The following is a 24,960-nucleotide window of genomic DNA, read 5'->3' on the forward strand; positions in this document are numbered from 1 at the left end:
GACTGCCTTTCAGCAGGTTTTAGGCTTTTTTTGTACTTTTCACATTTTTCTCCATATCTTTGGTGTTTATGGTACGATTTCCAAAAAATTTTCAGTTATACATATCAAAATTAAATTTCCTGTTGTTTAAAGAAAACAACCATGGCGATCAGATTTCCTTTTTGCAGGAATTTGGCTATTTTTAAATTTTTCCATATTTTTGATATATATAGTTAAGGATTTAAAATTAAATTTCCTGTCGTTTTAAGAAAACAAGCATGGGGGTCAGACTGCCTTTTAGCAGGTTTTTGCTATTTTTATATGTTTTACATATTTCCCCATATCTTTGGTGTTTTTGGTCCGATTTAAAACTTTTTTGGGATATCAGTATCAAAATTATTTTTTCCATTGTTATGAGCATCTTTTATGTAATTTGCATTGGCCATGATCATTATACAAAATAAAACAGGGTTTTGTGTTTATTTTCTACAATAAATCTATTCTTGAACAAATACACTTTAAATCTACTTGTAGGTATTATTACCATCTATGATTTTATTTTTTGTGCTTCGCTACTTATGTATGTTGTCATCTTTGTTTCATAGATTATTTCAATTTATTCATATCTTGCTTAATTAAATGTGATTATACAAAAATGTTAAAGTGAAGCACATTGAGATTTGTTTATTTTCCTAATATACTAACACTCTATTTTTTTCATGCTGTCCTTTGTAAATGTTTGTAAATAACTGAATAGAGCTTCAAGTTTTGTCCTCTACATTGCTTGGGTTCTCACTTCATTCAATGACCAGTTGAAATCATATTTTCATGGCAGAAGTGGAAAAAAATTCCACACCAGGCCTAACTTTTTTCTTTTAAAGAATTAAAACATACTTATTTATAAATAATTATAGCATTTATTATATATTTTTAGTTTTTGCTAAGTTTTCTTTAATTTTAGTTAGTTTACATACTTTTTTTTTTAATAAATTTTTGTGCGTCGTTTTGACACATCCAGACTAATCATTTTTCCTATGCGTCTATTTTGTACCATATCGGACTAATCATCTTAGGCTTTTGCTGTATAATCTATTAGTTGCTTCGCCCCTAACCTCTAGGGCGGGTGGGGGATGTCAGGAAAATAGCATAAAACCATCCCAAGGTATTTATAAAGCTTCCCTTTTTTTAAGAAAAAGCTTTTTAAAAAAAATTTGGGGGGGTTTTATTTTCTATTGGTGATTTTTCTTGGGAGGGTGAAGGTACCCTCCTTCAAAATACTTATAAACCTTACCAGTACCTAGTAAAAGCTACCATGTAAAGGAGCACCTTATAGGTTCAGAAGTTAGCAAGGTCCTTTGGTACACACACACAAAGACATACAATAACCTGTTACTTTATTTTAAGGATATAAAAATAGTAGCGCAGATATTCTACAACTAGGGTCTGTCTGTATGTCCACCTGTCTTTATTTCCATAATTGCATCCAAATAAATAATAGCTACCTTACAACTAGGGAATGTATGTATGTCTGTCTATATATCCAAAATTACAGCCAATTAAAGACTGTAAACATGTTTCTACTTCTGTAATTTTTATTGCAGCCTAGCTGTTAAGGAATTCATAAAAATAGCGCAGATACTCTACAATTATGGTCTGTCTGTACATCCGTCCGTCTGTAATGTATATATATAATTGCATCGAAATAATTAACAACTAATCTACAACTAAGAAATGTATTTGTTAGGGATCTAAAGTAATAAGTCAATGGCCGATAAATTGATATACTTTGTCATGAATTGGGTTGTTCAATATAATTGTCGACAAAATCATATTTCTTTGCTAAAGCATTGAAATAAAGTGAAAGGATATCTCTCTGTGTATATTCTTAACTGGTATGCTTCTTTTTTTACCATGTAGCTTCTCTTAGGTCCTGGAAAGGTTTACAACTATTTTTGGGGAGGTTACCTCCACCCTCCAAAGAAAAATCGCCCCTTTAAAAAGACCCCACAACACAAGAAAAAATAGAATTAACTTAATGAAATTAAATCTTTTTAAATCTAAAATAAAAAATATTGTTGTTGAATTCAATGACCTCTCCCTCTCTAAAGTGCCCCTAAAGGCCTCTAGGGGCGTAGCCACTAGTACCAAATAATTATATTCTGAATTGTTTTATACAGACGAATGGACGTACAGACAGACACTGTTTATATCCTGAGTATCTGTGTTATGTATCCTTATAATAAAGTAACAGGATATACATTCTACATGTGTCTGTGTGTACTAAGGGATCTTACTGACCACTGAAACGATATGGTTCTCCTTTACATGGTTGCTTCTCAGAGGACCTGGTAAGGTTTATAACTATTTTAAAGGAAGGCTACCACAACCGCCCCAGGAGAAATCACCCCAAGATAATAATAAACCCCTCTCAAATTTTTTTTAACTTTTTCTTTAAAAAACTCTAATTGAAGAGGGGGTTTGACTCCCCCCCCAACCCAAGAGTCTCTGGATGCCTGTAGGGGCCTAGCCGCTGCTAGTATAGTGTTCCATACTATAAAGTAGTAAGGTTTTTGTCTGAAGCTAAAGATTATAGAAATTGCGGGTCTGAATTGGTTTTACTTATCAGGAAAGCTTTATAAATATCTTTGGATGGTTTTATGTTATTTTTCTGACATTCCCCACCCTCCCTATAGGTTAGGGGCGAAGCAACTTATAGATTATACAGCAAAAGCCTAAGATGATTAGTCCGATATGGTACAAAATAGACGCATAGGAAAAATGATTAGTTCAGATGCGTTGAAATGTGTATGCCACAAATCAAAAAATCTAAAAATACAAATGTCTTACAATTCCTTAAGGAAGCTGTGTTTAAAATTTCATGCAATTCTGACGACAGGGGGGAGCTTCGGTACTATATAATGGGTGATGCATATTTAATTAAACTAATTTTTTGGCCACCTAGATGTTTTTTTTAAATTACCAGTTTGTATAATCATAATAATTAGAAAAAATTTTCTTTTTAAATTAATCTTTTTAACTTGCAATTTGAAACAAAAATCTTTAAATTCCAGTGAGATTATAATAAGGCTTTTTACAGAATTTGCTTTGCTGAGATTGTGATTATCAAGAACACTTGTTTGTTTGTATAAAATCAAGGCCAATAATTGAAAAATCATCAGTTTAGAGCCAAATCTTAACTTGATTGGTAAGCTTTATAACTTTTGCTTTTTACTTTATAATGTATTTTCCTATACCAGATCAGTTGTTCAAAACACTCTAATGCTATGACTGATCCTTTTTTTTATCAAATTCATTAGGTCTCGGATAAGGCAAAAACAACTGGATAAGCAATCCTTTGATAGGTTGATCTTTGTCTGGAAATCCCAAATATTTCTGAATAAGTTTATTATATTATATGCCAAAGTATTACATTTTTTTGTGTTTGAGAAATCATATGCATATATAAATCTCTGTTTAAATGGTGTTGTAATTTTTATAAACAGTATTGAACTTTTCTAATTTTACTTACCAACTCATAGACCAACAAAGTTGTTCATAAAATTAATCATTATAAAAAGATATCTTATACTCTGATGGAGTAATACGATGTTTTAATATAAATAATACAAGCAATACACTATTTAAATTTCAAAAGCATATTCAGAAAATGTTATTCCTGTTGTGTGCCTTTGTCATTCTATTTCCAGTCAATGCACAAGGTAAAATCTTTAAGGCCTTAATTTTATATCATAAAAAAAAATGGAAGGGTAACATCAAAGAATATTAACTACAAAATGATAATTAGACACAACTTTACTACTAGAAAATACAGCATGACCCTCAAAAAAGTATTTTTAAGCATCTGCAGCCCTTATTTCTCAATGAATTATAAAATAATGCTTATGTCCTTGTTCTCCATAGTATTCCACATAAGTAGATATAAAAATATTTTTTTTACCTCCATTAACACCGGAGATTTTTAGAGCTAAAGTTTTGAAAAAGTGACTGAGAAAAAGAATTTTTTTTTGTTTCTCTTATTTTTTGGATGGTTATATTATGTTTTTCTGGCAACTGAATAATGATACACAAAGAAAAACAAGTTAACTAATTATTTCTTTTTTATTCCACCAAAAAATATAAAATTTTAATGGCAAAAAATACTACTGAATGAATTGATTATTTGCAAATTTTAGGTTATTTATTAACCCTTATTTGAGAAAAGGATTAATTATGACAGTTGCTCCGCCTACTTTTCTGACATCTCAATAATTTAATAGGGGGTTAATTAAGCTTTTTAGACAAAAAAATCATTATGTTTTAATTTTATTTTATTTATAACTTTTTTGTTATTAAAGTTAGGATTGTGAAACAAAAACAATTTTCCTGCTATATTCATAAAGATTTATTTGGTTTTTTACTCTTAAACAATTTTGCCTCATAAGTAAGTTTTTCAAAATATCATTAAACTAAAAAGACTCAAAAAATATGTGTAAAAAAATGCTTTTTACTCAAAAACTAAATTTTTTATTTCATTTTTGTATAAATTTTCTGCTAGTAACAAAAATAAAAGGATTATTACCTTAATTTTGCTAAAAAAGTCGTTTCATGTTAAAAGTTACTTTTTTCTTAGTCACTTTTTCAAAACTTTAGCTCTAAAAATCTCCGGTGTTAATTGAGGTAAAAAAAATATTTTTATATCTACTTATGTGGAATACTATGGAGAACAAGGACATAAGCATTTTTTTATAATTCATTGAGAAATAAGGGCTGCAGATGCTTAAAAATACTTTTTTGAGGGTCATGCTGTATACATAAATATACATATTATAAAATCTATTAAACTAGTTAATCATTTTGAAGGAACTTGTGATACTACAAATGGATGGTCTGGAAATATCTATACAGGTTTTGTAATTACAATTAGATCCTAGTATATAAATTGAAGTAAAAGCTTTTGATATTTTAATATGCTTGTCTGAATACAGGAAAATGCTTCAAAATATTGAATGTGCCAGTGAAATGGACAACCGCAGTAAGAAATTGCTTTCAAGAAGGTGCTGAGCTTGCATCTATAAATGGACAATCAGATCAAAACTTTGTAGCAGGTAAGAAAATGTTTTTGCTATTTACAACATCTTTTTCATGACTTACGGGAGTGCAAATAATGTGTATGTAAAAAATTCTATGTATTATCATAAGCTCTAATATTTGGAAAGATCCTATGTTTGCTATTTGTAGTCCATGATATACGTTGAAAAGTGAGAAAAAGGTTGGAAAATGCAACTTGATTTATTAATGATAAATTAACTATGATGTGAAACATAAGATATACCATAGTATAGAAATGACAAGCAGAGCTCAAATTAATCTTAAAAAGTAATACGGGCTGAATTGAGGTTTTTATCTAATTAGAAAAATAAATTGCCAACCATATTTCAATTCAGCAATATTTTTTATCAAATTTCTAATAAATCAAATTTATCTTTAAAACTGTTCCAAATGGCAATTTATATTCTAATAACTTGTATATCAATTTTTATAAATTTTTATTATTTTCCTATTACCTACAGGTATCATTTATTTGTTTAGGATATTATAAACCATACCTGAATATGTCAACAACACCAATAATTTTCTTAATTTATTTGCAGGTTGCATCTTAAAACTGTTTCTTATATTTTACAATGTATCTTAATGAAACTTTTATCTTATAATCTATTAAGGTCTTGTAGCAGCAAAAAGAGTGACATCAGCAGTTTGGTTGGGAGGAAACTCTTTTGATGTAACCTACTTTTATTGGAATGATGGATCATATTTTCCTGGATCATACTGGGCACCTGGAGAACCTAATAACTGGAATGGAAATGAACATTGCTTAGGGGTAAATGTATATTTCAGTGCATGTAATTCTTCTCTAAAACTTTTCACATACCAACAACCCTTATTTTGAATTTTTAAGAAAAGCTGCTGCAATTCCATTTTAATACAAGACTCTTTTTTGCCTAACTTACCCTAGACATAAAAAATATTTTTAGAGAAATAAAATTACCTTTTTTATTATATTAATTATTATATGGCTTTTTAGATGTGGGGTCCTTATGTTAGTTCTTCATATCAATATCGTTGGAATGATTTTGCATGTTATGGCAGTTTCCAACCTGTATGTCAAAAACAAATGGTAATTTATTTTTCAAAAGTTTTCTTTTTCAAACATAAAAATCAGATTTTATTATGATATGGTTCAATTTATTTAATGATTTTATTATAGTAAACCCAACACAACCCAAATGGATAATGATCAGGTATTATAAATATAAAAATATAAAGGATAATCTGATTTAGAGGTAATAAAAGTTTTATATATTACAGGATGATGATTGATGGCCTAAGAATATTTGAATTTTTATTTTTGTGATTAAATATTTTAATTGTTTTTGGATACTTTATTTTAAATATTTTATCAAATAAATTGTTTTAATAAACCTTTACTTTTTTATTTAAAATCTTTAAAACAAGTTATGTCTCATATGTACTTAAATATCCATGAATGCCCCAAGAGTAGTTAATTATCCAAGCATATTTACCTAGAGCAGTTTAATATCCACAAAAATATCATACGGATTTATCCTTATATTAAAGTAACAACAATGTTTGTCTGTGTGAAATAGAGGATCTTTCTAACTGCTTGATATATAAAATTGTCCTTCATAATATAGGTCTTAAGTTATAACTTTTCTTCCAAGTGTTAATGCCTATAATATAAAATGTCCCCCCCCCCCATCCCCTAATTTATACTTGTTTTTTCTCGACCATTATCTAATCAACTACTAATAGGTGTTTTAACAATATACTGTATCATTTTTGACAATAGTTAAGTTCTTATTATTGATGTCATTTCTCCAGTGTACATAATATAACTTTATCTGCTTTTATAAAATCATTTTTTTTGTTGTACTAATCCTTATTTGTGATTTCTATTACTAAAGGAGGATGTGCACTATTAACATTTGGGCAGGGGGGAGGGGGTTACTCGAGAACCCTTAGAGATACAGGGAGCTTATTTTGGATTTAGGCTTCTATAGGGCCAAAGTTACTTTTAAGATTACCGTCGACCCCCCACCCCCCACCAAAATTTTTTTTTGGGGGGGTTGGCAGGTGGATTATACTATATTATTTATTATATTTCTCAGAAACGACTTGAGATAAATGGAGCAAACCATAGGATAAAAACTTTTGTAGGCCTATATTTGCTTTTAGAACTATTGATGACCACCCACCCACCCCCAAACCCCTAATTTAGAGGGGGGGGGGCTGGTGGATTATACTATAAGAGTGTTTCTCAGAAACGACTGGAGATAAATGGACCAAACCTTAGGATAAAACTTTTGTAGGCCTATATTTGCTTTTAGAACTATTGATGACCACCCACCCACCCCCAACCCTTTAATTTAGAGGGGGGGGGGGGGCTGGTGGATTATACTATATGAGTGTTTCTCAGAAAGGACTGGAGATTAATGGACCAAACCTTAGGATAAAACTTTTGTAGGCCTATATTTGCTTTTAGAACTATCGTTAACCACCCACCCACCTCCAAACCCCCTAATTTGGGGGTAAGGCAGGTGAATTATACTATAGGGTGTTTCTCAGAAACGATTTGAGATAAATGGAGCAAACCTTAGGATAAAACTTTTGTGGGCCTATATTTAATTTAAAAATTATTGTTGATCAACCAACTTTCCTTCTAGAGGCTAGTTGGGCAAAAGACCCCTTAAATTTAGTTTTGACCTAATTTTTAAAGATATCAACCTGATTTTTAAAAAATCTGTTGTGGCTACGTAGTTCAGTTATGTAAAAAAAGTTTCATTAAAAAATCAGCTTAATATCTTTAAACATAAGCTTAAAACTAATTTCTTTAGTTTTTTGGTCTTTTGCCCCACTAACCCCTAGAAGGAAGTCCCAAATTGAAATCTGTAAAGGTTTCTTAGTTCAGTTATTTTAAAAAAGTTTTCTTTAAAAAAATTAGGTTGATATCTTCTAATATTAGCCCGTAACTAATATTTTAAATGTTTTGGAGCCCCTAGAAGGAAAGTCTCAAAAAGAAATGTGTAATGGTTACTTAGTTCAGTTATGTACAAAATATTTTTTTTAAAATCAGGTTGATATCTTTAAAAATAAGGTCAAAACTCATATCTTTAGTTTTTGGGGGTCTTTTGATCCTCAAGCCCCTAGTAGGAATACCCCCCCCCCCTCTACTTTTTACAGATAATTTTCTATACTCCTACAAAGCTTAAACGTTTGAAACTTCTTGCAAAATTTCCATCAATATGAATCAAGCATAAAAAATGCATTGCAACCAGACAGATTTTAAGCAGTTGATTTTTACAACGGATTTTCTCAGCTTTTCTAAGAAAAAGGCATCTATTTTTAGCAGCAAAAGTACTCTATAATTTGAAATACCACTTTCAATGTCCATCTGACCTTCTGTCTGAAATGTTTTAAAAAATAACTATAGTTGAAAGGGCAAGAAGAATAATTTCTTACATTACTTTTTTGTCTAAATGTATCAATGTTTTAAATAGGTATGTGGACTGGTAGATGTATTGCTGAAATTAAATTTGCTTTAGAATTATCTAAAATGACTCCTCATATATTTAAGCATCTGTTTTTTTGTTGTTTTTGTTGATACCCTTATGGAAGTTGTAATCCTTGTTACTGACAATAATCCGGCTAAGAAACTTTGTAATCTTGATGTTTGCAGTTTAATATTTGTATTTAATGTTATGACAATTTCTAAAGAAGTCAATAAGTTAACCCTTACAGATCGGGCCCCAATTCCCACCTTAATAGATTGGGGGGGGGGGGGGGGGGGCTTATTTGACCCCTACTCTATCTCAGATCCTGTTACAGTTAGAGACATAAATTTTTCTGGTGGTTCATGTGCATATTTAGAAAAAATTACTTTTTCTAGTCATAGCGGTCAGACCGCTCCTTAGCTGCTTTTTAGCGGCCAGCCGCTAAATATTAAAACAGCTGTAGAGCGGCCAATTTTTGAAGCTAGGACCACCAAATTTTAGGTGGAACTTTTATTTTTTATAACCAAAAAATTACTTTTTCTGACCATCGCCGAAAAATGGCAAACAACGGAAACCGCCACTTTCGGCAGTTACGGCGGTTAAATGGTGGTTGGCGGCGCCAATTAATTTTATCTGTTTCTGATAACAATAAAAGACTACATAAAAAATTTGGTTGGTCTATAGCTGTTTTGAAACTCGGAGCAGGCAGCTTAAAAATGGCAAAATTACAGGTAAGAAATAGAAAATCAGTTTAGAATCGGTCAAGGAGTGGTCAAACGGTCACGACCTTACTACCCACAGAAGTTTATTATTGCTCAAGGATGTACAACAAAATTTTTTAGGTCTCTAGCTGTAATAGAAGCCACAATATACATGATATAAGTCCATATTAAAAGCAGAACATAAAATCGGTCAAGAAGCGGTCAAATGGTCAAAAGGTCATAACACCACTATTCTCAGATGTTCATTGATATCCCAGTCTTCACCAAAAAAATTTTAAGTCTCTATCTTACACACAAAAGTCATAATGAAGAAATTATGATATATTTAGAATTTTTTCTAAATTTGGTGCCACCTACCGACTTTGACCGGACGCCACGACCGACACAGACAAGATATCCTTATAAGATCAACTCTTGCCAAAGTATAATTACTAAACTTAAAAAGTCATGAAGTCACAACTCTCTATCAAACCTACAAAAAAAATGACATTGAAAAAACTAGAGGGGAGTGTCAATATGACTCCCCCCCCCCCCGATCTGTAAGGGTTAATGAGCCAAGATTCATTGAAAATGAGTAGCACTTTTAGAAGCCTTTATCTATTTTAAATTTTATGAGCAGAAAAAAAAATTCAAAAGGCTTTAATTGCTTTTTAATGTATTTACAGTTATTATTAGTTTTTAAATATGTGACTTCCCTATTTTCTACTCAGATAAAGGAAGTTATGAATTTTTAGTTATGCCATTAAAAACATCATTAAATATTGAAAAATAAGAAAAAAATGATTATATTTTTATTTGATTATCGCCCTTTAAGAAAATAAAGTAAATTCAATTTTCCACATAGTTCTTATGCTTTCAGTGATTAAATCAGAAGTTTCTTCAGGAAAAATATTTGTAATTCCCTAAATGTGTGCAAAAAAATAATATGAAAATATAAAAGAAATAAAAAATATTTTGAAAATTAATTAATTAAATCTTAAAATGGACAAAACTAAATAAAAATCAAGATTACTCAAATCAAGAACATCCTTAATTAGGACTAAGACAAAGATCATGAAATTTAAAATTTGTCAATATTCTAATTATATATCTATTTTATGTTGATTAATAAATGAAGGTTTATAGGATTACAATTTAATTCCTAATTCACTAATCTCAAAAAATACATAATTCATTTGGTAAAGACAAAATTAATGCTTTTGATTACGTTTCTTATTTTTTTACTTCTTTGTTTTTCCCTTCAAAAAATAAAAATATTTTTGAACCTATCATGTAACAAAAAAACAATGATTCCAAAAACAATCTATTTATTGTGCAAACCAAAAATTAAACAATAATATCATTTTACAATTTTTTTAAAGATCAAAAAATATCAAAAAGTATATTCATTTTTTTGTAATCTATACAGGCTTTTCTTTTCCTGAAATTAATAGAATATTACATTTTTTATATAATAGGATTTTAGAAATTTAAAATTTCTTACCAATGTATCTAATTTTTGTTTTCTATCTCACAAACAGGTGGAAGGAACTTTTCACAACTGTAAGTTTTCAATTCATAATCAAATTCTTTCAACATCTACAAGAAAAAAACAATAAGTAAGCAATTATTTTTAATTGGATAAAAGAAATCTGGCAATAATTTCTTTGTATATGTCATATATTTGAAAATAAATCTAAAGTTTTACTGCAGAACAGTTTTCTTGAGATTCTTCATTCCCTGCTACCCAAACTCCATCCAGTTCAGAGAGATTTTCTTTTTTCAGAAGACCTAGAATAATAATTTTATCATTTTATTGAGTTTGTTAACACTCACAGATTTCATTAAATCTTATTTTTATTTTTTTTATGAAAGTTGTAAGAGTATTTACTTCTGAAATTATGTAAAATATGATTACTTTTAACAAATTCCTTTTCATCAGTTGTGTGAAGAATTGCAAGAACAGCTTTTTCATCCATAGCTCTGCACAACTCTTTAGCATCATTACCATGCATCCTGGCATCTGCAAAAACCAGGAAACAGGATCCTACAAATTGAAATGTATTTTATGTTTCTATGTATTTTTACTTTTTTGTGTAATGGGAAACAATGTTAACCTGTTGCTGAATCTTGAGACCATCCATCAATACATGTGCTTTCTGAAATAAAATAAACTTTTTTATAAAATATAATATCTATATTTATGTATTTTTAAACTTAAATTAAATACCTGTACCTGTAGCAAGAACCGAATAATGTGCCAGAAAGGCAAGAACATACAACTTCATAATCATTTTCTAAAACATAAAAATTAAGATTTTTTTTGAAATTATTCTTTTTAATCATATTTCCTAAAACAACATCATAGTTTATAGTATTATTCTTATTACAATACTTTTAAAAATTTTGATTTGAATAAAAAGATATTTTGCATCTTGGCCACAAAAGCTTTTTTGAGAAAAGTTTTTTTCTAATTAGTTTTGGTTAAGTAAATTTTGTAAAGCATCCCTGGGATATATATATCTTCTTTATACTAAAGTAACAGGATGTTTGTTTGTGTGTCTCTCTGTACAAAAGGATCTTGCTAACCGCTGAACCGATCTGGTTCTCTTTAACAGGGTAGCTTCTCATAGGTCCCGGGAAGGTTTATAACTATTTTCTTGGGGGGTGGGACACTCCCAACCCCCCCAAAAATGAAAAATACCCCCCTCCCAAAAATTTTTTTAACTAAAGTTAAAAATGATGGGAGGGGGGCACCCCACCCTCCCAAAAAAAAAAAAATTTCCACCCCCCAAAATGTTTTTTTACTTTTTCTTTTAAAATCTAAAATAAGAAATTGGGTTATCAAATTTGACTACCTCTTCCTCAAGTGCCCTAGAGGCCTCTAGGGGGCGTAGCCGCTAGTGATTTAAATAATTTATTATACTTTACTGTATCTGATTATCTAATTATTTCCAACCAAGTGTATAAACTAATTTTATTTTATTATACCCAACTATTTTATACCTGAGTACAAGTGTTTTATTTCTAATTTCTTTTCTATAGATAAATATTGGTCATAGCTACAGAAATCTTTGCAGGAAAGATTATCTGAGAAAATCTTAAAAGGTTTAATTTTGCAATTTGATTTTCTGTTTTGATTATGAATAAAACTAGGTTTGTTGTAAAAAAAATATCTTTACATGGAGTTTAGGGTGTAAAAGGATTTGTGAAAACTATGATTTTTTATTCAAATGACAAAGCCCTAAAAAATGAATTCAAGTGACGTAAATTTCAAATATCTTCAAAGTTTGAAGGATGTCAACAATCCTTATGTAAAAGAATATGTTTCTTTAGTTTACCCAAAGGTAATTAAAGGGACTGCAAACGAGAAAATTTCTCATTAGATTATCAAACCTTAACATCATCTTATTCATAAAATCTCAAAGATAGGGCAAAACTGTCTCTCATTTCCTTAAAAAACGGCTTTTTCCGCTGATTTTTATTTTGTCCAAGATTGGGGAAAAAATTACTGTACTATATATAATGTGTAAATAATTGTCTTTTTTTCCTACTAAAGCTAAAGCTAAACTTTTTGACATAGTTCTCTATTTTTCCTAACATTATCCTTGCTTTAAACAAATGTATAGTTACTTAGAAATTGATAAAATAAGCAATATTTTTTATTGAAAACCAAATACAATAACAAAGCTAGAAACAGTTTTTTTTTATTAGTATCCAATTAACTTTAGTTGGCCCATCTCTCGCCCACCTTTAATTACAAATTTGTAAATAATAAAGGTGCAATATTTCTTTATAAACAGTCTGATAAAAGTGTAAACTAATTCTCCTATGTTGGCTATTTCTTGTCCAACACAATAAAAAAGGATATTATTATTTTAAATAACTTCTGAGGTTCAACCCTTTGTAGACATTGAGGTATTTTCTTGTTAATAATACGAATTTAAAATAGAACTTTATTACCTAATTACTACATTAATAACAAATTAATTGGCAATTTTATATCATAAAATAAACCCTTAACAGTAAGTAAACTGTTTAAACTATATATGACAAGTTAAATATCCCTACAAACATTATAAGAAACAAAAATGTTCAGATTTTCCCTGTTTTTTCCTTTTTCCCTCCCAAAATACCATAAAATCAAGGCATTATTCCTGCATGTTTTTGTTAGTAGGAAGTTTTTGGTTGATCAGTGTAGTAAAATGTGCTTAGAAATAGAAAGGAAGAAACAAGGATTTTACTTACTCAATAAACATTAGATTAAGTGATTGCTAAAAAGATATGGTTTATAAACCTTTTTATTATTTAAATAGTCAAAAAGAGGGTCGGTGATGTTATTAATCAATTTAATATTTACACAATAATTGTTAAGGTTCAGGGGATAAGGATATAATGGGAAACATAAGTGTTTTTTGAGTTGTTTTAAAAAACTATAAATTTATTTGATATATTTATGAAAATTGATAGATAGAATGATAGATAGAAGATAGATAGATTGATAGACAGATTGATAGATTAATAGATTGATAGATAGATTGGTAGATAGATTGATAGATAGATTGATTGATAGATAGATTGATAGATAGATTGTTAAATAGATTGCTAGATAGATTGCTAGATAGATTGCTAGATAGATTGATAGATAAATTGATAGATAGATTGTTAAATAGATTGATAGATAGATTGATATATAGATAGATAGATAGTTTGATAGATAGATTGATATATAGATTGATAGATAGATTGATAGATAGATTGATGGATAGATTGATAGATGGACTAATATATAGATTGATATATAGATTGATAGATAGATTGATAGATAGATTGATAGATAGATTGATAGATAGATTGATAGATAGATTGATAAATAGATTGATAGATAGATTGATAGATAGATTGATAGATAGATTGATAGATAGATTGATAGATAGATTGATAGATAGATTGATAGATAGATTGATAGATAGATTGATAGATAGATTGATAGATAGATTGATAGATAGATTGATAGATAGATTGATAGATAGATTGATAGATAGATTGATAGATAGATTGATAGATAGATTGATAGATAGATTGATAGATAGATTGATAGATAGATTGATAGATAGATTGATAGATAGATTGATAGATAGATCGATAGATAGATTGATAGATAGATTGATAGATAGATTGAGAGATAGATTGATAGATAGATTGATAGATAGATTGATAGATAGATTGATAGATAGATTGATAGATAGATTGATAGATAGATTGATAGATAGATTGATAGATAGATTGATAGATAGATTGATAGATAGATTGATAGTTTTGATAGATAGATTGATAGATAGATTGATAGATAGATTGATAGATAGATTGATAGATAGATTGATAGATAGATTGATAGATAGATTGATGGATAGATTGATAGATAGATTGATAGATAGATTGATAGATAGATTGATAGATAGATAGATAGATTGATAGATAGATTGATAGATAGATTGATAGATAGATTGATAGATTGATAGATAGATTGATAGATAGATTGATAGATAGATTGATAGATAGATTGATAGATAGATTGATAGATAGATTGATAGATAGATTGATAGATAGATTGATAGATAGATTGATAGATAGATTGATAGATAGATTGATAGATAGATTGATAGATAGATTGATAGATAGATTGATAGATAGATTGATAGATAGATTGATAGATAGATTGATAGATAGATTGATAGATAGATTGATAGATAGATTGATAGATAGATTGATAGATAGATTGATAGATAGATTGATAGATAGATTGATAGATAGATTGATAGATAGATTGATAGATAGATTGATAGATAGATTGATAGATAGATTGATAGATAGATTGATAGATAGATTGATAGATAGATTGATAGATAGATTGATTGATAGATAGATTGATGATTTGAAGATTTCATATTGGTTAATTCTGAATCATCATAATATTGTATGTTAATTCATTATTATATTGTAAAGAATTAATTTTTTATTGAATTTTAATAGATGAAATCAAGAGATTTAATCAGAAGGCTAACATTTTTTGTGGAAGTCCCCTGTTTAATAATAAAATTCTGATCCTAAGTAATTCTCAAAGTCAATTTTCGCTCCCTTCACCCTTTTATTTAACAACAAAATTTCAAACGGCTGTAATTTTTCTTTGAAGCCAGAAGAACATTTTTTGCAGAAAATGTTTATCTTTATGTAAATTTTATATTAGAAATATCAAATATCAGCCCCTCCAGCTGTACTTGGTAGCTGCCAGCTGCTGCAATCGGTGGTAAGCAGGAAAACGACAGCGGTAGTTTCAGGAAATGCATTTAAACTTAATTTAGTGAACTGCATATTTTTTGCTAGTTAATGGGTTAAATTATAATTATATGGCGTAGTTTTTAAAATATCAAGACTTGAAAATCGTCTTTTTTAATTGCATATATCACAAAAAGACAATTTTCAAGTCTTGATATTTTTAAAACTACTAGAAAATTTTAATTCTTTCAAATATATGCCATATACATGTAGTTTAACCATTTAACCAGGAAAAAATATGCAGTTCACTAAATTAAGTTCAAAAGCATATTATGAAACTACCCCTTCTAGTACGTTATTTAGACATGTAATAAAAGCTTAAGTTTAAAAATTGAAGTTTCTAAGTAAAAAATTGCTGCCACAGGAGCCTTTTAAAGATTTCAGAGACCTGGAGGATCATACCTGGAACCTGAAATTGACCTGTATTTCATATGAGGATGTACTACTAGAGGATATTTTAAATTTTCTAAACAAATTATCATAAAATCTTCAATTTTAAAGATTTTATTCAATTTAAAAAATGAAAAAGCAAACTAGGTATATGACTATTAGATTATTTAATAATATCCCTTCAGTCTCAATCACTGCCTCTACACACCCCTGAACCACCCCCTGGCCCTGGCCACCGTGTCCCTGTCCAAGATTGGTTCTACTTGATAGTGTTTAGGGAGGTCTTTTTGGTGTGGGCTCATCTATTTGTTTCAATGTAGCATTAGGTCCAATGGATTAAGATCAATGCTGCTGTTAGGCCACATCTCCTTAGGGACATATTAAATAGGGACAAATTAACCCATCTTTCAAACTACATTGCAGCTCAGTTGAGTTAGAACAATGTCCTTTTTGGAAATGAAATGGAGATTCAGCTATTTTTATTACCACAACCCCAGCAAGTTTCATAAGTCTATCTCAAATAAAGATGATCTGAGGTCAGATTTATTGGGCTCAAGTCGAGAATCTAGGGTATACTATGGGTGCACTTCAATCTGCCTTATTGAACATATGCACAGCAAGCTCAGAGTACACATCCTCCATGGTCCAAAGATTTTTATCTAGTCCCTATGCTCCTTAATGGAATGATGCACTGAGAAAAATTATGTTTATGAAGAGGGGGTAGTGGTCATTTTTCATTCTTGGGGAGATGGGGCTGTCCCAACTTTTCTAAAAATATCTTAAAACCACAGATTAGAGCCCGATTGAAACAGTGGTTACCAAGATCTGAAGCATAAGACAGACAGACAATGTTCTACTTTGCATTATGAATTGTAGGTTTTGTGAATAAATGATAATATCTTATAGAAGTAATGACGTAAATAATATTAACTACAGATGCATTTTAGTCTTTGTTGTTATTTTCAAAAGAACTTGACACATCATGACATTTTCAGATATTTGTAGGCGTTCCGCTGTCAGCTTATTTCAAAAGAATTGAGAAAAACCTGTACAGGTGTATTGAGAAGAAGATTTGACATTTTTGATAATTGTAGGCGTTACTTCTGTCAAACAATTTGTAAAGATTCTGCAAAGTAAAAGTTGCAGTTTTCAATAGAAAAAGACACATCATTCTAGTACACTTGTTTATATTAATAGTACTTTAGTTTCAAATTAAATCTGTTAAGAGGTTTTGTGATTTTATAATAATCCAAATCTTAGCTATTCATATATTAGCTAGCATATCTTGGAGAATATGGACATAAAACCAAAAACCTGAATTTAATATAGCCAAAAACCTTTTGGTGATATTTATTATCTAACACTATCTTATTTTTGTGAGATGTATGTAAGAAGCTATAATGATTATACCCAACCACCCCCCCCCCTCTTCTGTTACCACTATCTCCACTGAATACTCTGAAGATGATTTTTGAATAGTTCATGAGGATCACAGCACAACCAGGGGTAAAGTTTGCTATATTGCTCAACTATAAGCTTTACACACTCTAGGAGTTCCTTCTCAACCACTGTGAGGGGTACATTATCTACCACAATACCTTTGCCACCTCAGATATTTTATTTATACTATTTTAATTTGATATCTTTATTATAGCATATTTTTGTCCAAGTACCCGGTACAAAATATTCCAATGATATTATTCATTACATCCACTAAACCAAACCCTCCTTTCTTGAGGAAAAAGTCACTTTCTTTAATCAGAAATATCCCACTTCTATAAAAATGGACTGCGTGATCCATCTGTGTAGCAATTTATCTGCCATGCATGGCTAGGCATTGGTCTGTGAGCCCTATTATTTGCTTCTTTCCTTGAGAGTATTTCAGTGTTAAACTTTGTGCTTCAGTTAAATTAAATCCATGTTAGAGGTTTTGTGATTTTATCATAATCCAAATTCTATCTTTTCTTAAATACTACATCTAGCGGCTGTGCCCCTAGCATATCTTGGAGAATATGGACACAAAACCAAAAACCGTAATTTAAAGTTAAAATATCTAAAATCCTTCTGGTGATCTTTATATATCTAATACTATCTTATCTTTGTGAGACAAATGTAGGAAGCTATTGCTCTTTACACGTAATTCAGTTTTGTTTCAGAGCTTTGCTTTTATGAATGTTGGCATTCTTGTTTAATTATCACCAGTGAATAAAAATAATCCACAGAACCATTACAGATGATTTTTTGTGCTTTGCTAATAATGGATATTCTAGTTTCAAATAATTGTGTTAATAGTTATCTATTTCATTGTATGATAGATAGTATTCAGGGGCTCACAAAATCGGTATTAATTTTAGGTACCTTTTTCAATAATTACTATAATTTGATGCTATACATATTTTCTCAGTATGTCTAGGAACCAGTCCTAATTCAGCATATATTAATCAGTCATTTTGGAAAAGATTGATATGATATGATTTATTAGCAGTAAATTACAGATTAATTTTACAAATAATTTAATACATTTTAAATTACATCATTTTTATAGATATATATATTTATATTGACATAATTAGGGTAACTGTACTACAAGGCCTTTAAAGTCAATCTTGACTGTCCTTCGGCCCAATTTTCATTTAATTTTTTTAAAATGTTTACAAGTTTCACAAATATAAAATAATATTAGCTATTTACAGGGTATGGCATTAAAGTAGCTTACTGGTTGCGATATTTAAATTATATTTATATTTTTCCACAGGGATAACACTTTCTCTCCCTGCATTGAAATGTTTTGTACTTTGATATACACTTATTTTTTACATATTTTTTAACAGCTTTAGATGAATTTAATGATCTTAGCTCACCTGCCCAACTATTCCAAATTTTCGGGATTTTTACTGAAGGGAAAGTTTCATAGATTTTATAATTTGGCTTCTCTACTCTAAGACATTTTGATCTAGTATTTTGCAATGGTGTTAGAAAATTAAGCATACATTTGGGAAGTTTGTTTTCTAAATATTTAGAGACAAATTCAACTACATTTGCATCCCTTAGGTCAAAAATGTTAAGAATATCTAGTTTTCCCATCAGTGCAGGGGCTCGGCATGCACATTGTACTTAGCATTTAAAACATTTCTTACAGCTTTCTTCTGTAGGTTATGAATTTTTGTGATATGCTCATCCTTTGCCGCCCCCCAAACAATTAAGCCATACTCTATGTGGGGCTTAGCGAGGCTGTTGTAAATTGTTTTTAAAGTAGTGGTTGGAAAGAGCTTTTTTGTTTGGGATAGGGCATAGACTGAGCTTGCTATTTTATTTTCTACATAGTTTATATGTTTGTCCCACTTAAGTTCATCATCTATAAGAACACCAACAAACTTGAAAAATTTAGTATTACAATCTCTGCCAATTCTTTCAATTTTTTCCCCTCCTATTTTCAATGTGCATAACTCTGGATCAAATGGCTTTTTATGTGGGCGAAAAATCATATATTTAGTTTTTGATACATTCAAGGCTAGTTTATTTGCTCTGAACCAATTTTTTGCTTTATCAAGTTCTAAATTAGAATCTGCAATTAAGTCATTTAAGTTGTTGTTTGATTTGCTAAAAGTAGTATCATCAGCAAATAAATTTGTTAAAAAGGATGTTGCATTTGGTAAATCATTTATGTATAGAATGAATAAGAGGGGGCCTAAAATACTTCCCTGTGGAACCCCTGTTTGAATGATTTTTTTAGCTGAATTTACACCATTGATTGTAACAAACTGTTGCCGTCCTATTAAATAGTTTTCAAACCATTTCAATGTATTTTTAAAACCATAGTGTTCAAGTTTGTTTAAAAGAATTTTTATATTTAGGACATCAAAGGCTTTTGAAAGATCTAAGAAAATGTTTATTGTATATTCAGGGTTCTTTTTATTTAGATTTTCATAGATATGCTTAAGTAAATTTAATAAAGGCTGTGTTGTGTTATGATTAGGACGAAACCCATATTGATATTTATATAGGATATTACAATCTGATAAAAATTTGATCATTTGTAATGCAACAACTTTTTCTAAAATTTTGCTAAATGCTGAAAGAATAGAAATTGGACGATAATTAGTAAACTTATTTCTTTCTCCTGCTTTAAAAATAGGTACTACACGAGCAATTTTGTAATTTTGTGGTATGAATCCTGTTTTTAATGATAAATTAAATAGGTATACTAACGGATCAATAATTTCATTTATAACTTCTTTGATAAGAAAGATTGAGATGTTATCCTCCCCACAACTCTTTTTGCTTTTAAGTTTATTTAGAGCATACAACAAGTTCTTTTTAGTTACAATACCAAAATTGAAATTAGTATCATTTTTCTCCCCAAGAAAGCTATGAAAATTGGATTCAGAATTTGGTATATTTTCTGCAATTTTAGACCCAATACTTGAAAAAAAGTCGTTGAAACCATCAGCTATTGACTTTGCCCCTGAATATGATTTTATGTCATCATAAAAGATGTTAAGTAGACTTTCCTTATGCTTTCTTCCATTTATAACTGAGTTTATAAGAGTCCAAGTTTTCTTAATATCATTTGATAATTCTAGAAATTTATTGTGATAATAATCTTTTTTTGCCTTTCTTAATTTATTTTGGTAAAGCCGATTTAAGTCCCTCCAATCGTTAAAATTAGTTTCATTAGGGCATTTTATGCGTTTTTTAAATAACTTATCTTTTGTCTTCTGATAGAAAGTAGTTCTTGTGTCATCCATGGATTTTGGGGGTGTTTTTTTCGATTTTTTCTTCTGTTTGAGAAGGGAAAACTTTCATTAAATTCCTTTTCTATTTTATTCTGGAATGACTCAAAAGCTACTTCCGGCCTAATTTCATTCATAACACTGTCCCAATTTGATTTTGCTAATTTTTCTTTAAAAATAATAATATTTTTCTTAGACATACTTCTGACTTTATCTTCACTTATACCATCCCTTTCCTCCTTCCCCTCACATGTGTGTGCTAAAAAGTCAGGTAAATGGTCTGTAATATGTTCTAGTATTAACCCACTTTGAAAATTTTGTTTGTTAGAAAATATATTGTCAATACAAGTGGCTGTGTTTTCACTTATTCTAGATGGTAAAGTTATAGTAGGCATAAAGGAATGGGTAAGCATCAATGATAAAAATCTATTTGTAGGGGCATGATTTACAGTGGCTAAATGCATATAAGGATTAGTCAACGGCTTTTGAATGTTATTATGTAAAATTATAAGTCATTTTTTGTTTGTCTATTAAGATGTCTCTTAACCATTAAACTAATTGTAATTCTCTCAGAATTAGGGAGGATTAATATTAATTGGTCCTGGGAAGATTTCATTATAAATTTAAGTCTTGGGATGGTTACAAGATATTTTTTGTCCTTTATTATATTCTGTCAATCATTATATAGATACTTGGAGCGCAGCCGCTAGATGTAGTATTTACTAACAATTAGAATTTAGATAATGATAAAAATCACAAAACTTTTCTCTGATAAAATATTTCGCAATATTACTGTGACGAAGATTCAAGATCTGATCTTTTACCTGACTAGACGCAGTCCTGCTCAAGATAATCAGGGGATACAAATATAACATGTACATTGTACTTTCTCTTACAAATGTTCATTGTGTACATATATATTTGTATTTCAGATAGATAGTCCACCTCTGGATATATTTACCTCACTCAGTGATAATAGAGTGACTGTGATACAATGACCATCACCAGAATCAGTAGCTGAATCCTGTCCGCGATCTGACTGTTGTACCTTCTGCATCTACCATCCTGGCAGAAGGCCAGTTCATCACCCAGTGTTGATCGGGCCTGTCATTGCAACACGATCAGGTAGTGACTTTATTTGACGTTTAGTCTAAAACAAAATTAATAGTACTAGAAACAAATACGCTAAAATTACGTGTCAATTCAGACTTTTTCTTTTACTTTGCAAAATCTTTAGAAAAAGGTTGACAGCAGTAACGCCTACAAATATCAAAAATGTCAAATACACTTGTATATATATTTATAAATTATTTGGGTATAGTCCTTTTTGTGACAATGCCTCTTAAGGGGCGATTCTTCATATTTTCAAAGTATCTTTTCTCCTATTTCTAGCTCCTGCTGGGGGCTCTAACCCTGTGGGGCCAATTGCCTAGCCCTCCGGGACAATCAGTTAAGCTAATATAAAATAATCTAACCTAAACTAACCTATAAAAGGCCATTGTGAAAATACGACAAAATGCCCCTTATTCTTATTTCCTTTTAAATAATCTGACAGCAGAACGCCTATGTGTCTAGTCCTATTGAAAACAACTACAAAAGATAAAATGCATCTGTAATCTTTAGTATTTATGTCTTTACTTCTGTTAAAATTTGCAAGAAATTATCATTTATTCACAAAACCTATCATATCTATAATACAAAGTAGAATGATGTCTGTCTGTCCGTCTGAAGCTTGAGATTCCCTCCCCACATAATTTTAACTACATATTATCAATCCACAAATCTAAAAAAAAGTATCTGCTTAGCCGTTCTTGGCTTGTCTTGTTGCTCTTCTCACCCATCTTCTAACCAATAAAGTATTAGAGAAAGAAATGTTTACCACAATTGTGTCTTAGTTTTTTGGTGTTTTTGTGTCAATTAAAGAAATAGATATAGAATATAAGTGGATATTATGACAGGAGAAAAATTTAGGTTGCAATATCCCCTAACAATTGTTGGTCGGGCCGATATCAAGATGGAAGGAAAGGGGTAAAGGAGAGGGATGTGGGAGATATTAATTTTAGCCTGCCAAATAGTTTACTTTAAGTAAGAATAAATTCATTATTAAAGATTATTTTCTCAGCTATAAATTTATCAAACATTAGACATGAAGAAGTTTTCAATAGAAAGGTAATATCATTAACAATCAGCCTACAATTTTCTGGTCTGATTTATTACCCGTTGCTCTATCCCTGTATCTTAGGAATGCAATCTTAGCATTTTTTTTTGGGGGGGGGGGAGGAGGACATCTACATTTATAATGGATTTATCATTACTTAAAGGGCAACTTGTAGCTGGCTAAAATAAGGATTCCCCACCCACCCCCACTACACCATCCTCTGGGTCATTAACACCATGAGTAAGAGCGTCTTTACAATCATCATCCCCAAATTAAGATGTAGATAATCAATTTTTCACCAGTAGTTTCACTTAAGGACACATCTGCTTTGTAGGGAAGTTTGATTTCAGTGCATCTTGACAAAAAGTAAACCAATAACTAAAAACATACAGGTAAAGATTATAGATACATGAGTTGGGAGTGGTTCTAGAGTTCTGCTTAGCCCACTAATTAGATAATAATGTAGGTTAATCAAGATAAATTGGCAGAATATTTTGAAATCATACTAAAAAAAGATTTACAGCGGCTGAACACATGTGAGGTTTAGTCAACAGCATTTAAATGTTATTATTTAAAGTAGCAAGGCATATTTTGTTCATCTGTTATGATTTCTTAGTAAGATTGTGAAGCAAAACATTTTCTTTACATTTTCTAATAGATTTACACTAGCTATAAAAAAATAGTATAAAAATTCGGTTTATTCAGGTTTTGAAAGTTAAAATTAATTTAGATTTTAAAGTTAGAATAATTACTGAACACAGTAATAGTGTCTGACTGATTATGACATAACAAAAAAAATTAGCCAATGAGAGGCCGTTATTGACCAATGGTAAAATTTATAGTGGCCTCTCATTGGCTATTTTTTTTAGTTACGTCATAATCAGTCAGACACTATTACTGTGTTCATAATTACTCAGAGATACAAAAATAAATTTATGAGACCATTGAATATCATGTTATTTCTCCAAACATAGGTAGATTTGGAATAATTCATACTGAATAAATTTAGTAATCTTTGAGCTGTTTTTAAATTTAAAATCTTTTTTCTGTACAACAAAGGAAAATCTTGCCATTATGTTTTTATAAATAATTCCCAAATGTTGAAATTTTGATGTAGTTATAACGGCATAAGCAGAGTTCAGAAAATTTCTTGGAACCTTTCATTTACCTAAAAGTAATTATCATGGAGTGTTACTAAACTAAACAGTAAAGTCAAATTTAAATTTTTATTATCTTCTACTTTGAAAATCTAATATAATACTTTTTAAATTTTGCTACTCTTTTCTTTGTAGTTCATGGTTGATATTTGAAATATGATTTCTTAAGATAATGAATCGTAGTAAATTACACATAAAATATTTATTTGGCAAGCAACTCAATTGACTGTCTTACTAGTGTGTTAAGGGGATTTCAAAATTACATCTTCATTCATCATAACGGTCAGGGGGGGAGGCGTTAAACGCCCCCCCACCTCCTTCTTTTTCTGTCTCATTTTTTGAATTTTTTGTATATCTCCATCCTGGCAGGGTCATCCAGGTAAAAAGCAAACATATTTTTTTAACTTAAACAAAGCATTTTATTTTACCAAAATACCCAAATATCCTTTAGTAAGAAATCCTTATATGAAATATAGGTGTTCAAGTCAATTTCAGGTTCCAGGTATGATTCTGCTTGTCCTGATACTCCAGGTCTCCAGAAATCTTTAAATGCCTCCTGTGACTGCAGTCTTAGACTTTCCTGCCTACAGCCGACTGCAGCAGCTGGCAGCCAAAATTTATGTTTTGAGATTTCTGATATAAAATTGACATAGAAATAAACATTTTCTGAAAAAAATTGTTTTTCTAGCTTCAAAAATAAGAAAATGACAGCTGATTGAAATTCTTAATTAAATAAAAACCTAAAAGACCTAAAAAAGTTGTAGAATAAATTATCAAACAGGGGACTTGCACAAAAAATTAGCCCTCTAGTACTAATAAGAGCCCCCCCCCCCTCCCCAACTAATAAAGGTGCGGAAAGAAGCCTGACTGTGAAGGGTTAATAACCAAAAAGTTTTTGAATAGTCTAAAACAGTTGCTCTTTGAAGAATGTAA

General features: G+C 30.0%; 2 protein-coding genes across 7 annotated transcripts; one reads left to right on the plus strand and one right to left on the minus strand.

The window, feature by feature from the left end:
* The first annotated feature begins 3,164 nt into the window (after positions 1 to 3,164).
* Positions 3,165 to 6,458, plus strand: LOC145334626 (ladderlectin-like). Of its 2 annotated transcripts, none has more exons than XM_080180159.1 (8): positions 3,165 to 3,184; positions 3,635 to 3,698; positions 4,840 to 4,884; positions 4,965 to 5,084; positions 5,703 to 5,860; positions 6,065 to 6,157; positions 6,248 to 6,281; positions 6,349 to 6,458. In XM_080180159.1, exons 2-7 carry the CDS (start codon positions 3,647 to 3,649, stop codon positions 6,248 to 6,250), a joined length of 471 nt encoding a protein of 156 aa, XP_080036285.1. In that variant the 5' UTR covers positions 3,165 to 3,184; positions 3,635 to 3,646; the 3' UTR covers positions 6,251 to 6,281; positions 6,349 to 6,458. The 2 variants fall into 2 exon arrangements, with proteins under 2 accessions (XP_080036285.1, XP_080036284.1); XM_080180158.1 differs by having other exon boundaries at positions 3,644 to 3,698.
* A 4,106-nt stretch (positions 6,459 to 10,564) lies between these two features.
* Positions 10,565 to 12,226, minus strand: LOC145334354 (uncharacterized). 5 transcript variants are annotated; one of them, XM_080179785.1, is made up of 7 exons: positions 12,180 to 12,226; positions 11,490 to 11,550; positions 11,371 to 11,412; positions 11,172 to 11,300; positions 10,962 to 11,044; positions 10,758 to 10,852; positions 10,565 to 10,694 (listed from the first exon to the last, which is right to left on the minus strand). In XM_080179785.1, exons 2-6 carry the CDS (start codon positions 11,545 to 11,547, stop codon positions 10,766 to 10,768), a joined length of 399 nt encoding a protein of 132 aa, XP_080035911.1. In that variant the 5' UTR covers positions 11,548 to 11,550; positions 12,180 to 12,226; the 3' UTR covers positions 10,565 to 10,694; positions 10,758 to 10,765. The 5 variants fall into 5 exon arrangements, with proteins under 5 accessions (XP_080035911.1, XP_080035908.1, XP_080035912.1 ...); XM_080179782.1 differs by having other exon boundaries at positions 11,484 to 11,550; positions 12,180 to 12,220; XM_080179786.1 differs by having other exon boundaries at positions 12,185 to 12,215.
* Between the last annotated feature and the right edge of the window lie 12,734 nt (positions 12,227 to 24,960).

This window comes from Acartia tonsa, chromosome 12 (assembly GCF_053477335.1).
Source record: "Acartia tonsa isolate MP-2025a chromosome 12, ASM5347733v1, whole genome shotgun sequence".
NCBI classification, from domain to species: domain Eukaryota; kingdom Metazoa; phylum Arthropoda; class Copepoda; order Calanoida; family Acartiidae; genus Acartia; species Acartia tonsa.